At 48.9% G+C, this 16,516-nt stretch overlaps 1 protein-coding gene across 3 annotated transcripts in view; it reads left to right on the top strand.

Moving 5' to 3' along the window:
* Positions 1-8,638: 8,638 nt before the first annotated feature.
* The window catches only part of RFX1 (regulatory factor X1), a 31,770-nt gene continuing 23,892 nt past the window's right edge, over positions 8,639-16,516 (top strand). For 2 of the 3 annotated variants that reach the window (XM_060007858.1, XM_060007859.1), the window contains exon 1: positions 14,472-16,020. In XM_060007858.1, the coding sequence (XP_059863841.1) occupies positions 15,504-16,020 (517 nt within the window). In that variant the 5' untranslated portion in view covers positions 14,472-15,503. Of the gene's footprint in view, positions 8,869-14,471; positions 16,021-16,516 lie in introns of those variants that run through there. The other variant, XM_060007860.1, reaches the window with a different exon arrangement.

The following is a 16,516-nucleotide window of genomic DNA, read 5'->3' on the forward strand; positions in this document are numbered from 1 at the left end:
ACATAAAATATACCATTTTAGCCATTTTTAAGTATAAAATTCAGTGGCATTAAAGTACATTCACATTGTCATGCAATTATCACCATCACCCATCTCCAGAAATTTTTCATCTTCCCAAACTGAAACTCTGTACCCAGTTAAACAGGCACTCCCCATTCCTCCCTCTCCCAGCTCCTGGTAACCACCATTCCACATTTTGTCTCTATGAATTTGCTTTTTCAAGGTACATTGCAAATTGGAACGATACAGGACTTTCCCTTTTGTGTCTAGATTCTTGCATTCAGCATAATCATTCAAGATTCATCCATCCATGTGGTAGAATGTGTCAGAATTTCAGTTCAAGGTAACATGTTTTACATATTCTTCTGCACCTTCCTCCTCCACAGCCCCCCCAACTTAACAACAAATGCTGGAGTATTCCCCTTTCCAAAGCTCTCTTTATGCACCCTTGTCATTTTCTACAGCCGGATGGTATTTTGCCATGTAGATACCCCATAGTTAATTTCACTGCCAGAGACAGACATTTTTTCATTCGTTTGTTCTTAGGTTAACACTGCAGTGAAGAACCTTGCACCAATGTCATTTCACACGTATGCAAGTGTATCTGTATATAAATTCTGCAATGTGAGATTTCTGGCTCGAAGATTATGTGCATTTGTAATTTTTACAGATATTACCAGATTTCCTTCCTTGAGGGTTAGATTAATTCACACTCCCTCCAGCAATGGATAAGAGTCCTGTTTCCCTTCAGCTTCACCAACAGAATATTATCAAACTTTGGATTTTTGCCAAAAGAACAAGTGAAAAGTGGTATCTCAGAGTAGAGAAAATTTGCATTTGCCTCACCACAAGCAAGACAGAACATGTTTCCATATTTCCATGTGTTTAAGAGCTTTTTATAGTTTTCTTTTTCCTCTCTGGTCACCTTCCTTGTCCATTATTCTTTCAAGTTGTTGATCTTTTCCTTCCTGATTTCTAGGAGTTTTTTTTTTTTTAATTTTTTTTCTTTTTTAAAAAAATTAATTAATTATTTTTGGCTGCGTTGGGTCTTGGTTGCTACGAGCCGGCTTTCTCTAGTTGCCATGGGCAGGGTATACTCTTTGTTGCAGTACGTGGGCTTCTCACTGAGGTGTCTTCTCTTTGTTGCAGAGCACGGTCTCTAGGCGCACAGGCTTCAGTAGTTGTGGCATGTGGGCTCAGTAGTTGTGGTGCACGGGCTTAGTTGCTCCCTGGCATGTGGGATCTTCCTGGACCAGGGCTGAAACCCGTGTCCCCTGCATTGGCAGGCGGATTCTTAACCGCTGCGCCACCAGGGAAGTCCCTTGTTTTGTTTTGTTTTGTTTTGTTGGCCACTCCATGCAGCTTGCAGGATCTCAGTTCCCTGACCAGGGATTGAACCCGGTCCACGGCAGTGAAAGCCCGGAATCCTAACCACTAGGCCACCAGAACTCCCCTAGCAGTTCTTATATGTTAAGGAAGCTTACCATATGGTTATGAAATGTGTAGTAAATATTTTTTCCCGATTTGTCATTTCTCTAAACTCTTACGATTACTGACCACTAACGTTTATTGAGGATTTGCTACATGTCTGGCTTTGGTTCTTTAAACACACCATCTCTGTTCAACCTTATTGACACCATTTTTCATCTCTAAATACTCCAACACACATTTTCCTACATAATATAATGCCATTTTCACACCTAACAAAATATACAGTCATTCTTCAGTATCATCTTACACCAAAGCGAATGGTAACATTTCCCCGAGTCTCTGAAATATCTGTTCAGAGTTGGTTTAGAGCAGTGCTGGCCAATAGCACTTTCTCTGATGATGAGAATGTGTTTTCCCATATAGTAGTCACTAGCTACATGTGGCTGTTGAGTGCTTAAAATGTTTCCTGTGAGACTGAGGAACTGAATTCTTCATTGTATTTTATTTTACTTTCTTTAAGTTTTAATAGCCACATGGAAAATTACAGGCCAATATCCCTGATGAAGCTAGATGCAAAAACTCTCAACAAAATATTAGCAAATCAGGGACTTCCTGGCAGTCCAGTGGTTAAGACTCTGAGCTTCCACTGCAGGGAGTAGGGTCCGACCCCTGGTCAGAGAACCAAGATCCTGCATGCCCTGTGGCTCGGCCAAAAAAAAAAAAAAAAATTAGCAAATCAAATTCAACAATACATTAAAGGGCTCATACACCATGATCAAGTGGGATTTATCCTAGGGATGCAAAGAGGTTCAACACCTGTAAATTAATCAGTGTGATAAACCACATTAACAAAATGAAGGATAAAAATCATGTGATCATCTCAATAGATGCAGAAAAAATATCTGACAAAATTCAATATCCTTTCCTGATAAAAACTCTCAGCAAACTGCTATTCAGAGGAAATGTACTTAATGTAACAAAGGCCATATATGAGGAGCCCACAACTAACATCATACTCAACACTGAAAGTTTTTCCTCTAAAATTAGGAACAAGACAAGGGTGCCCACTCTCACTACTTCTATTCAACATAGCACTGGAAGTCCTAGCCAGAGCAGTTAGGCAAGAAAAAGAAATAAAAGGCATCCCCTCCCGTAAAAATAGCCACACAGGACTAGCAATTACCATATAAGACAGTGCAGATGTAGAATATGACTTCCTCACCCAAATACATCTCACCTGTACTCACTTTCTCCATTATTCCCCTCCCACTTGGCCCTCAGCCTTTTGCAGTGTGACATCTGCCCCCCGGCAAATTGCCATGAACCCAGGTCTCACCCCAGCCCCGCTTCTCCCCAGATTCTATCATACCTTCATTGGTTCATGCAAAGCCCTCACCAGTTTAATTTCTGTCCCCTCCATCCCAGATCCCCAATTCCTTGCCCTTCCCAAACCTTTGCCAGCATCCCTAAGGCATTTGCTACGTGTTCTTAAGCTGGTAGATAGTCTTAAATAATAGGATGTATCATTTTGTGTGTTTATACTTTTACTTTATATGCTTATACAAGTATGCTGCAATTTGCAAAATGACATTGTGTACTAGATCTCCATCTGTATCCTTTTCAGGGATACATTGTGGGATTTTTTGTTTATTTTGTTTTTACTTTTTTTTTCTTTTTTTTAACCAGATTGAAAGCATTTATTAACTTCTTTCCTTCAGCCTCCTCCCAACAAAAAGTTGTCTTCCCAGAGTTGGGGGGACGGGTTCATGTAGATATGCATACACCCCAAGTATTTTCTCTAAAAGCCCAATTATTTAGGGCATTGTCTCTCAGATCTTTGTTATTTTTAAATCTCAGTCCATTCCTTTCTTTTACAAATCTTCTTTTCAGTGCCTCCAGAAATCTTCCATGCGTGAAGATTGTCTTCATGCATCAGATTCATGGATATATCTGCACAGTGTTTATATATCAAACATAAATAAATAAATATATATATATATATATTTCTTTTACCCTACTGTGTACATAGTTTGAAAAGTTAGAAGAACCACCCTGGGATTCCCTGGTGGCTCAGTGGTTAAGAATCCGCCTGCCAATGCAGGGCACATCCGGGAAGATCCCACATGCCTCGGAGCAACTAAGCCCGTGTGCCACAACTACTAAGCCTGCGCTCTAGAGCCCGCGAGCCACAACTACTGAGCCCACGTGCCACAACTACTGAAGCCCGCGCGCCTAGAGCCCACGCTCTGCAACAAGAGAAGCCACCGCAATGAGAAGCCCGCTCACCGCAATGAAGAGTAGCCCCCGCTCACCACAACTAGAGAAAGCCCGCACATAGCAACAAAGACCCAACACAGCCAAAAATAAATAAATTCTAAAAATTTAAAAAAAAAGAAGAAGAGGGCTTCCCTGGTGACGCAGTGGTTGAGAGTCCGCCTGCCGATGCAGGGGACACGGGTTCGTGCCCCGGTTCGGGAAGATCCCACATGCCGCGGAGAGGCTGGACCCGTGAGCCATGGCCGCTGAGCCTGCACGTCCGGAGCCTGTGCTCCGCAACGGAAGAGGCCACGACAGTGAGAGGCCCGCGTACCGCCAAAAAAAAAAATAAAAAAAAAAAAAAAAAAAAAAGAAGAAGAACCAGCCTGCTAATCATTCACTACACCTCATGTTTAATAAGCAGAAATGCACAGGCTTTTAAGATGAATTTCCAGCATAACAGAAGGACATCTTGTTTGCATTTCAATGCACCAAGTGTCAGATTCTTATTTCATTACTCACTGGCACATTAATGGATGGCTCTTAATTTCTTTTTTTCTCTCTTTTAGCAAAACTCCATGAAGACCTCTCACTCGTGGGTCAGGAGCAAGGTTGCCTTATTTTAAAATGCTATAGTGTCTGAGTTTCACCGCAACAGCATCACATTTTTTAAGAGCTACTTTGTTGCTTTCACTGTTAGGTTAGTACTCTATCACTCAGCGTTCTTATTTCATCTTTCTAGTCCCTGAGGGATGGACACCTACATTGCTTCCAACTTCCTGCTTCAATGAGCATTCTTATCTGGTGCAAAACTCAGTGAATATAAAAACTTGGAAGAGAATTACCAAAGTTGTAGTTCCCTCTCAATTTAACAGGGATCCAATAACTGGCTTAAACAAGAGAGAATGTTTGTCTCTGCTGGCAGACAGCCTGGGGACCCTGGTCCTTCTGTCGGTTGCTCCACCATCCTCCAGGGCAGTATCTCCAAGGACATTTGGCTGTGTCTGGAGACATCCTCGTTGTCACACCTGGCAAAGGGAGGGGTTGGGGAGGTTGTGTGCTCCTGGCATGTAGTGAGTGGTGGCCAGGTATGCTGCTCACTACTCTACAGTGCACAGAATAGCCCCCTGCGACAAAGAACAATTTGGCCTCAAACGTCAATGATGTCGCCTGCCCTACAATAGTCCCCACTCTTTTATTTTTTTCTTTTTTGGCCGCACTGCGAGGCATGCAGGACCTTAGTTCCCCGACCAGGGATGGAACCTGTGCCCTCTGCAGTGGGAGCGTGGAGTCTTAACCACTGGATCACCAGGGAAGTCCCCCACTCCTTTTTGTCATAACTGACGCGTTGAAGACACCGGGACAGTTGTCCTGTAGCACACTCCACCCTTGGGGTTTGTCAGTTGCTTCCTGATGTCATTTAACTTGTTCCTCTACGCTTCCCATTTCCTGCAAACTGGATGTTAGGTCAAGAGACCTGATCAGAGTCAAGTTTAACATTTTGGCAAGATGTGTCCCAGGGGAAGCTGTGAACTTCCATTGGTATCACATCAGGAGGCCCCGGAGGCCCAAGGGTCCCTCTACTGTGATGCTCAGCTTCACTGCAGCTAACACTGGTGACAGTCTGGCCTCTGTGATGAAGTCTGCATCCCTACACCTGGTGAACCCTGGGCGTATCTTGCTCCCCAACATCTTCTCACCCGATGTTTGAGAACACCCATCGATGAATACTGCCCAAATCAATTATTTCATTGGCTTCTGCAAAATGGTGATTGTTCTAATTCTCTCATTCCTTCCAGTTTTTTTGGCCATGCCACACAGCTTGAGGGATCTTAGTTTCCCAAGCAGGGATGGGGCCAGGGATCAAACCCAGGCCCCCTGCAGTGGAAGCGCGAAGTCCTAACCGCTGGATCGCCAGGGAATTCTCTCCTTCCACATTTTTTAGCTGGCATTCTTAGACTGTTTGGTGACCATGAAAAGTTACTACTGGGAAGGCAAGATCGTGCTTAATTCCTTACTTTTAATTACCAACATTTTCGGAAAGGAGTTGGTTGAGAGCTACTTCCAATGGGTTAATAAGTATGTGTGTGTTTTAACTTTCAAATTGAGGTATAACATACATAAAGTGCACAGATCTTAAAGGGAGAGCTCAGGGAATTTTTACAGCTATATACCTGTGCAACCACCACCAGATAAAAATATAGAGCATTTCTAATCCCACACGGCCTTCCCTGCCATTAAGTTTTATAATGAGTAATTTTAATTGAAGAAATGATTTCCAGGCTTGATTGTACCCATCTTGGGGGTTCAAGGACTTCAGGAAGGTGGGGAAATGGGTGAGAAGTAAAAATAGGGCTTCTTGGCACTCCCCCACCCAACATGGCTGGCTCTGGCACCCAAACCTGTCTCACAGAAGTAGCTGCAAGGGTCGAGCGACTTGTTTTGCCAGTCAGGGTTTATCTCGGGCACCTCCTGCCTGGAAGTCTCATTAATTCTTGGGGCTCAGCTAGTATTTCCAAGCAGACGGGGACTGCCCCTTCTAGTCTTCCATCGAGGGTCACACCCAGGGGCAGAAAAGCACACTGAAAAGTCCCAGAGAAGGAGACAGGCTGTCTGGGTTCTGCTGCCTTCAGTTACATGATCCTAGAGGAGGTACTTTCCCTTCTGAGCCTTTGTTTGCTTACCTGTCAAGTGGGGGGAATATTCCGCTTTGCTGGGTTCTTGGGAGGATTTCGGCAGAATCATCAGACTACCTTTACATTTCTGACCTCACCTGTTGGCACGTTCCTCTTTGCTAATTCCACCCCTGCCAGATGTCTGTTCCAGTCCCCAGGCCTTTGCTTCTGCAGTTCCCTCCACCTCCGTTTTGTGGGGCTTGCCTGCTTTCTACAACTCAGGCGCAGTTCGAAGGAGCCCCTCCTCAGGTTACGTGGGCTACAGCGGTCTCTCTTATCACGCACACTCTAATGTTGCTTTTTTTTTTTTAAGAGTCTTTGTTGTTGTTGTTTTCTAAATTGAAGTATAGTTGATTTACAATATTGTGTTAGTTTCAGGTGTACAGCAAAGTTATTCATATATATATATATATATATATATATATACACACTTTCTCAGATCCTTTTCCCTTATAGGTTATTACAAAATATTGAGTATAGTTCCCTGTGCTATATTATCAGTCCTTTCTGATTATTTTCTACATAGTAGCGCCTCACAGCTCTTACGAACCTATCTTGAGTATTAATTTCACTGCTTATTGTGTCTCCTCCTGTAGTAGAATGCAGAGTCTAGGGACTTGTCTGCTTTTTTCACTTTTACAGGCAGGGCCTTGCCTGAGGAAAGTGTAATGTTCGTTGAACTAGGAAACATAAACCCAGAGAGGTGGAGCCACTTTCTCATTTGTCACACAGCAAAATCTGCATTAGAACTTCAGGCTCTGAGCCTTTGCTTTCTTTTCCCTCCCTCTTTGGTGGGGATTAGGACACAAAACTTAAGGGTTGTCAAAAAAATTAGTCATCGAGATATTTTTAAAAGTCAAAATTGGGAATTCCCTGGCGGTCCAGTGGTTAGGACTCTGCGCTTTCACAGCGGAGGGCCGGGGTTCAATCCCTGGTCTGGGAACTAAGATCCTGGCCAGCTGTGCCGCTGCCAGGAAAAAAACAAAAAGTATAAAGAAGCAAGCTGTGTGTCGCTGCCAGGAAAAAAAAAAAATTAATGTCAACAAAAAGCAAAAGATAAGATTCGACCTTGCACTCGCATGACTCACCCCGCCCTAATCCCAGTCCTGGCAGATCCCGTCTTTATTTAAAATTTTGCTATTCTGTTCACCATGGATTTATTTTTTTCCCATTAATTTTGATATTTAAAAACTATTGCAATACTTCATTAGAATGTTATTCATCTTGATGATTGAGTTTTTCCCCCCAAGACGCTCACCCTAGTACAAGTCCCGCTTCTGTCTCTTCTCCTCCCCTAGAGAAACTGAGGCACGGAGGACTCGGGGTGGGAGTGGGGGAAGGATGGGGGAGCTGTGTGGAGTCGGTTGAGCAACCCGAGCTGCCCCGGGAGGGGCTGGACGGTGACCTTTGCTTATCGCCCGCGGAATAAGCAGCTAATTAAGTCTCCCTCGCCTGCGGGAGACCTTTCCCAGGTCGGCCCGCGCCTCCTGCAGGGCCGAGACAGCCGCGGTAGCCCCGGCAGCGGTGACCTTTACAGGTCCAATGGGGCGGGGAGGCGGGAGAGAGCGGGATGGATTTAGGCGGAAATGGTGGCGGTGGGTATCGCGGCCCTGGGATCGAACCCCGCCCGCCTCGACTCCCCACGTTCATCCTACCACCGTAGGGTAATAGGGGGAGGGAAAGCGCGCCCGGTGACGTCATCGAACCCCGAGCCCGGCCTCCGCCGCCAACGTCACAGACAAGCAGCGCAGCGTCACCGCATTCCTCCCGTGACGTCAGCGCGCAAGGCCAAGAACTGGCCCATACGGGAAGGGAGAAGTCTGAAGGAAGATCTTTACTTTCTCGCACTTCGTATTTGGTAAGGCGTTTAAAATACGCAGTAACGAACTACCACTCCCATCTGGCCTTGCGTGCTGCGCATGCGCACAGCTTCCAGCGAGAGAGCGCGGCAAACCTTTGGGCTAGATTGACGTCCCTTTAGTCGAACCAAAAGGCAAGTTTTACGGCCGCAAACCAGTGCCGACCTTACAGGCCCCACCCCTTTATTCTTAGCCCGCAGCTTCCTTGAGGGAGTGACGGGCTCCTCTGCCTTTGAAGGCTTAGTTTCCCTCGATGGACATTCACACCGATGAATCAGAGCGTCGGGAAGTCGAGAGGATGTTGAAAGACGTGCCTTGGAGCCAATAGCTTAGCGGCAGGGCCTGGCGCCATCCAATCACTTTTCCCAGTGCCGCCAATCACCCTGGACCCCGCCCCCGGCGCGTGACGTAAGTAGGGTGGGTAGCAACAGTTGCCCCGGTGAGGGAAACGGAGGCGCCATAGCCACGGTAGTCGTGGCGACCAAGCAACCCGGCAACGCGAGTCAACAACAACAACCGACCGGCCGACCCCCACCCCCACCCCCCCGGCCTGGCCCGGGGACCCCGGCACGTTCTGTCCCCCTCCCAACATCGCCTCCGAGACCTGTGGAAAGCCCTTCCGCGGACAGAAGTAGGGAGAAGCCGAGGTAACCCGTGCGGCCCCAGGGTGGCGGTCCGGGCCGGGGAGGACAGCGAGGCCCGGGCGGCGGGTGTCTCTGTAATCATAATCTTGGGGGAAGGGGCGGGCGGTCAAAATGGCGGCGGCGACTGTCGGGGCCGTGGGGGAGGGGGCTGGGGCCCGGCTGGGGCTACACCACCCGCCCCCGGGCCCCGCAGCCCGGCCCCCGCGAGGGGCGGGCGCTCGCAGGCAGACGGCGAGTGGAGGTAGGCCGGCCAGCCGGGGCGGGGGGCTTTTATATGTCGGGAGGCACAAGGGGGCGGGACTGGGAGGGCTGGGCCAATGGGAACGAGGGAGGGGCGAGGCGGGACCGAAGTGAGTGGGCGGGGCCAGGTCATAAGGTGTGGGCGGGACCGGCCGGTGCCCCGGGAACCGGGTGGGGCAGCTCTCCCCTAGGCATTCCTGCTCGCGTAAGCGACGGAAGCCACCTGTGCCTTGTCACTTTAGAACCTGCCAGGACTCAAGTGTGTACCACATGTGAGGTCTCAGTTTTCTATCCTGTAAAGTGGGGAGAATCACTGCCATCGCCTCTTTTTTGCATTTCAGGGACTCCTAATTCCTTTCAGGAATTTCTCTAGGGCTCATTCTTGAACTTTTTACTCCTATCTACTTTTTCTGAATGTTTTTTATAGATTAACTGTTAGTCTTGATTTCAACATTGCTGTTCGCTCCTAAATCTGCCTTCTCTCTGAAAAGAGATGAAGGTAGACAATTTCATGAAGCTGTGGGATAGGGGTATGGCTTTAGTCCGGACGATTTGGTTCGCAGAAAGCGAAGCCCATGGCAGAGAGGAGTGATCTTGGGTGACTGAGTTAGAAGAACAGAAACTTGATTGCTTCTATGTGGGCAGCTCTAAGGTCTAAGATCTCGTCTTGTCCCTGGGCAGGGGGCTTGTTCCTGGAGATGGGACCATTCCTAGCTGTTCTGCCCATCCTGGTCTTCCTTTGGGGAAGGAAGTAAATGATGGAGTAAAGGGCGCCTGAGGAAGTTTCTGACGCTGCTTCTCTTGGCTAGACACATGTTTTTGTGTCAGTCAAGTTGGTGTCAACTGGGTCACATGTCGCTGAGGAGGTACCAGCTTACAGAGCCACGTGGGCAGGGAGCTGGGACACCGAGATCAGAGGGAAGGGGAAGTGTTCCACATTTGTTAGAGGAGAATCTGAGTGACTGCTTTGCCGGGACAAGATCTGCCAGCTTGGGGAAGAATTTTTTTTTTTTTTTTTTTTAAACAGCAGCTGGGCCAAGTCCACTGTGCTTATTCTCCGTCTTGCTTTGGAGCTTGGCATCAGCAGAGCCGAGTGCATTCTGCAGCCGTTTTCTGTTAAAATCAATCAGTAAACTTCAGGGAGAAGGAACGTTTCAGGTTCTCCCAAAACTTTCCCTCAAGAATTTGACATAAGGCTTGGGAGTGTCACTTCTCCAGGGATTTTTCCCAGGTCAGGAAATAACCTGATCTGGGAAATATTTCCAAAATCTAGAAATAACCAAGTTGCCAGGTCATCGGTACCTGTTAGAAAGGCGAGCTCTGAGCAGAAAGTGATCTAGTCTTGTTAACTGCCCCTCCCCCTTCTTATATCTTATGCATTTGAAAGGCCCAAGCCCAGAGGGGTTCCTGAAGGGAACACTGGCTTTGGTCACTTGTCCTTGAAACAATCAACTGCTTTCTAGCTGTATGCTCCTGGGCAAGTAACTTAACTTCTCTGGACCTTAGTTTCCTCCCATCTAAACTAGGGACAGTGATCATTGGTAATGATTTTAATCTCATATTACTATGCTGTGGATCCCATAAAAGAATACATGTTGAGCATTAAATACATAGTAATCGCTCAAACTATGTTGGCTGCTACTGTTATTATGATGGTTGTTGCTTCCTGCTCAGCCTTTGGAATTATACCATTCGCATTTATTTTTATCATTTTGAATCGGGTGACAGCCTAGTGGCTTTAAGGCTTGACTTACTTGCTGTGTGGGCCGATGACTGGGATCCCGGGAAGCTGAGTGCTAGGACTCTAGTTTCTAGTGGGAAAGTGTCACTCTCCTAAGGCCCTTCTCCAGCTTTAGGAGGGTAGCCAGAAAGAAAATTTTTCCCTGGGCCCAGGCTCAGACTCAACCTTCCGGGAGGCAGCTGGATGAGCTGGGGCTGTGGGTGTCATGGGAAAGGTGGGGACCTGGGAAGGGTGTCTCTGGAGCTAAGGGTCTCTCCCTCCCCTTCCTGCCACATGCCCCAGCATTTTGGGGCTGAAGACGGGATAGGCTAGGCAGAATCCACCCCACTCCCCATCACCACCTACTAGGGACACGGCCTCCAGATAGCAACCACACAGCACATAGTCTTCCTGGCCTAAGGGGCCTGTTCTGGACCAGGAGACATCACCTGCCCCTGTAGCACAAGCTTGCTGCTGGCAGGAGGCAGTAACTTTTTCACAAGGTCTTACCAGTCGGCAGATTTGAACCGGCTTTTGACAGTCACTAGCAGTGTGTTCCCAGCATTGTGGACACTCATTTGACAGTAAAAGTTGAGCCCCAGCTTTGTGCTTGTCAGTGTTTTAGTAGCTGGGGATAGAGTCATGGGCAAGGCAGGTCACATCTCCACCCCTGGGGAAAGCTTACCTTCCTGGTCGTGGAGGGAAGAGGAAAATAAACAGGATACAGGGCCAGGAAAAAAATAAAACAGGAGTATGTACTCCAGAGGGCTTGGAAGGGGGTTACTTGAGACCTGAGAAGGTGGCATATGAACTAGGACATGAGTGATAAGCAGCCAGCAGCTGGAGGCGAGGAGAGCATGCCAGTAGATGGAAGAGCTGGTGCAAAGGTCCTGAGGCAGGAGGAGGCCTGGAGCATTTGGGAAGCCACATTGTGGCTAGAACATTCAGAATGAGAAAGGGGAAAGGGCCAGATCGCACACGGCCCTATGGGTCATGGGGAGGGCTCTGGATTTTATTCTCTGTGATGGGAGCCTTAGAGCCTTCTCAATAGAGAAGTGACACGATAGGGTTTGTGTTTTCAAAGGATCTTATAGACTATACAGGCAGGAGTAAAGCCAGGAGCCAGTGATGAGAGGGTCCAGGCAAGAGACGATGGTAGCCCAGACTAGCATGGTATTGATAAAGATGGAGGGAAATGCCCAGCCCTAGGATCTATTTTGGAGGAATTATTGACAAGTCTTAAAAACTAAGTGGCTAGGGAATTCCCTGGCAGTCTAGTGGTGAGGACTCCATGCTTTCACGCTGGGGCCCGGGTTTAACCCCTGGTTGGGGAACTAAGATCCTACAAGCTACATGGTGTAGCCAAAACAAAAAACAAGAAAACTGGATATAGAGGATGAAGGAAACACACATTATTATATCTAATTTCCCCATTCCCCCAAAAGTTCATTTTTGAAGCCAGTCTACAGGTGAGGGAAGTGAGGTTTTCTTTCCATTTCCTTGGGAGGGCCTTGTCCAAGATGTAAACCATTCAGTTAAGTATCTGGCATCTAAAACAGTTGGCAAACTACAGCCTTCACCTGTTTTATATGGCCTGTGAGCTAAGACTGATTTTTACATTTTTAAGACTGATATTTTGTGACATGATTAATATATCATGATATGTGAAAATTATGAAAATTCAAATCTAAGTATCTAGAAATAAACTTTTATTGGCACACAGCCACACTTGTTTGTTTACATATTGTCCATGGCTACTTTAATACTCCAGCGGCCAAGTTGAGTCATTGCAATAGGCTGTCTGTCTTCAAAGCCAAAAATGTTGACTGCACAGAAATTTGCCAGCCCCTGACCTAAAGAATTGATTCAAACTTTCTCCAAAAACAGGTGTTAGCTTTGAAGATAGGTGCAGCCATTGGTGCTTTTTTTTGGCAGTTTCGTTGCTAAGGAACAGATTTGCTGAGTCATGCTCAGATAGACCGGGAATGCCTCATCCTGTATAAATATTTGTGACTTATTCCTCTCTAGGGAACACCCTACAGAACTCTGCTTAACCTAGTCTTCCACAAATGGCAAAAAAATGGGGGTTCCCTGGTGAAATAGTTATGGGAAATATGTCATTCTGTATCATTCTTCCTAGAGACTAACAATGACAGTGCTGAGAAGGTCTCCCAACAGAGAAGTTGGTTTAACTGTTTTATCCATCTCCTCTTCCCCCCTTTTTTTTTTTTGTGTGTGTGTGTGTGTGTGTGTTACGCAGGCCTCTTACTGCTGTGGCCTCTCCTGTTGCGGAGCACAGGCTCCGGACGCACAGGCTCAGCGGCCATGGCTCACGGGCGCAGCCGCTCCGCGGCATGTGGGATCTTCCCGGAACGGGGCATGAACCCGTGTCCCCTGCATCGTCAGGCGGACTCTCAACCACTGTGCCACCAGGGAAGCCCCCTTCCCCTTTTTGAGCTCAGCCTTTCAGTTGTCTCATCGCCACCTTCCTCTGCCCCTGAGGGGAAGGGAGGAGGCCTGCAGGGTTGGCACCTCGAGGAGGAGAAAGCACCAGCAAGTGTGGAGCTTTTAAAGCCCTTTTGTGGTGGGAGGGGCCCCTAGGGGCCAGCTCTCTTAGGGCTGGGAAAGTCCAAGCCAGGGTTTCTCAGTGCCCCCAGAACCACCTGCCTCTGAATCATCCAGGGGACTAGCTCAAACAGCAGACTCCAGGGTCATCCCAGACTCTGGCAGTGGGGCCTAGGAACCTGCATTTAACTAACTCCCCAGGTGAGGCTGATGAACACCAGAGTCAGAGTCCCCCTTGGCACCTCTTTCCAAGAGCTTGAGGACTGTGTCTCTCTCTCCCATCCAGCCCCAACTGGCATGGATGTTTGTTGAATGAATAATAATAATAGCAACTTCCATTTCTCAGTGCTTATTGGGTGCTGGGCTGATCACATTGGATCTTTACAACAGCCTTATGAATCAGGTGTTCTCATCATCCCCAGGTGACAGATGGGAAAACTGAGGCCCAGAGGAAAGTCAGTTACACGTTTATGAATTAAGAGACAGGCCAGGGTTCATGTGGAGGTGGGTCTGACACTGGGCAGACAGGTGCTGATTAGCTGCAGTGACTTGAGCACCTGATCTGGTCCAGAGTTTGGACCCAGTAGTATGAGACCTGAGGAGGTGGGCCTCTCTAATGCTGGCAGAAGAGTTGGGGAAGGGCAGGGGCTGGGGGAAGATGTCTTCTCTGTGTGCATGGCAGGCAGTAGCCTCTTCCCTCTCCCGGTGGGCAAGCTCCCCCTGCTGCCTGAGTCCCTGGCAGGCCACCCTTCCGTCTTGCCCAGTGGGAAAGCCCAGAACAGCGCCCCTGGACCTGAACCAGGGCCCATTCCCCCTTGGCAAGAGAGACCATGTGCCTCACCCAGCTCCTGGGAGAGGGACCACAACCTTTTAGCAGCCACAAAAGCTGCCTCTGCCTGGTCAGGTGGGCCCCATCCTGAGGTCAGCAGGGGCTGCTGGGCCTGCCCTGTGGCCAGGACCTGTTCCCAGCCCAGCTGCCCCTGGTCCTAGAAGGCCACTTTCCTTGAGGAGCTCACATCTGGTGTCACCACCCGTAACTGCCCTCACTTCTGTGGCAGCAAGCAGCTCGGGAGGCTTTTTGGACTCAAACAGCTTCTGTGTGTCTGGCACCCCACTGGGAATGGTACTCAGCCAAGAATCCAAGCCCAGATGGCAGGCGATTAGGGAGCTGGCACGGGCTGGCTGGGAGGTAGCTTCCCCATGACTTTCCTTTCTGGCAATTAGCCGACTAGTCAAGTGCTTAGAATGCCCAGGGTTCAGACTCGGTCCTGCCACTTCCCTGCTGTGTGGCCTGGGGCAATCTCAACCTCTCTGAGCCTCAGCTCCTCCTCTGGCAGAAGGAACCCAAATTCAGATGTGATCATTGCAAAGTCTTAAATTAAGTAATGTAGGGGGACTTCCCTGGTGACGCAGTGGTTAAGAATCTGCCTGCCAGTGCAGGGGACACAGGTTCGAGCCCTGGTCCAGGAAGATCCCATATGCCGCGGAGCAACTAAGCCAGTGCGCCACAAGTACTGAGCCCGCGTGCCGCAACTAATGAGGCCAGCGTGCCTAGAGCCCATGCTCCACCACAATGAGAAGCCCGGGCACCGCTCGCCGCAACTAGAGAAAGCCCGTGCGCAGCAACGAAGACCCAATGCAGCCAAAAATAAATAAATAAATTAATTAAAAAAAAAGAAAACCACAAGCTTAAAAAACAAAAAAAGTCATGTAGGGAGTTCCCTGGCGTGGCGGTCCAGTGGTTAAGACTCCACGCTTCCACTACAGGGGGCACGGGTTCAACCCCTGGTCAGGGTACTAAGATCCCACGTGCCACGTGGCGCGGCCAAAAAACAAAAATTAAAATTGAGTAATGTAAAGAAAGCACTCAGCACAGTGCCCAGCCTGCAGGAGCCCTCAGGAGAACTGTATTATTTGTTTTTGGGTGAGAGCCGGAGCTCTCCCAGCACAGGGGTCCCCCAGGCGCTGGGGCCTAGGAAGGAAGAAGGCAGGAATCCTGGGCAGGGATGAGTGGAAGAGGTACAGACCAGCTCCAGTCCATACTTAGTTGCCCTGCAGTAACGATGGATTCGTTATATCTTGCCACCAGCCTCAGGATTTAATTAAGTTACTGATGAACTCAAATGTGTCTCTAGGGAGCCAGGAGCTGTCCCTGGTTTCCTCTGCCTGTAGATTAATTCTTGTTTTTCCTTCTTGTTTTTTCCTCCTCTTCTCCCCCGCCCCACCTTTCTTCCCAAGCCAGCAAAAAAAAAAAAAAGAAAAAAAAAAAAGAAAAGCCTTATTTATTATCATTTTCCCCACTGTTGGCATGGCAACACAGGCGTACGTTACTGAGCTACAGGCAGGCCCGCAACCATCCCAGCCGCCACAGGCCCCTCCACAAGCCCAGCCCCAGCCACCGCCACCACCAGCCTCAGCAGCACCCCAGCCTCCCCAGCCCCCCGCCACCACCGCCACCCCCCAGCCCCAGTATGTCACCGAGCTGCAGAGTCCGCAGCCTCAGGCACAGCCACCGGGCGGCCAGAAGCAGTACGTGACAGAGCTCCCGGCCACCCCCACGCCCTCGCAGCCGGCCGGCACACCCGCCCCGTCCCCGGCATCCCAGCAGTACATCGTGGTCACCGTCTCCGGTAAGTGGACACGTGCTCAGAGCGAGGGCACTCAGTGAACAACCCCAAAGGGAGTTTTGGGGAGCCTAGCATCCTGGTTGTGGAGGCACCCTGGCGCCCTCCCATTGTCACTTATTATGCCTGTTACCAGGAGGGCAGCTTTTAAACTCTCTGGGGTTCCCAGGTGGGATCTGGGGGGCACCTCTGGGGAAGGAGTAGTCAGACCAAGCAGGGAGGCCTCTGTGCCCCCAAACTCCTCCCCACCGGGACAGCTCTTAGAGCTGTTTCTGTCTCTATCCTCAAGTAAGGTGTCACTTGAAGAAAGGATTGGGCAGTGGAGTTAATTTGCAAACGCCTGCTGGAGATGGAGGGTGAACACACAGCCACCATCCGTAAAGGGATCATAACAGCTTCGAGCGCTCAGGGGCTGCGTGTGAGGTGCTCCCTGTGGCAGTTCAGGGAGGTCCGCTGGGAGGCCTGAGGGACCACTTCCCCTCCCCTCCCATTTCATTTTTGG

The sequence above is a fragment of the Delphinus delphis genome, chromosome 3 (genome assembly GCF_949987515.2).
Source record: "Delphinus delphis chromosome 3, mDelDel1.2, whole genome shotgun sequence".
Lineage (NCBI taxonomy): Eukaryota > Metazoa > Chordata > Mammalia > Artiodactyla > Delphinidae > Delphinus > Delphinus delphis.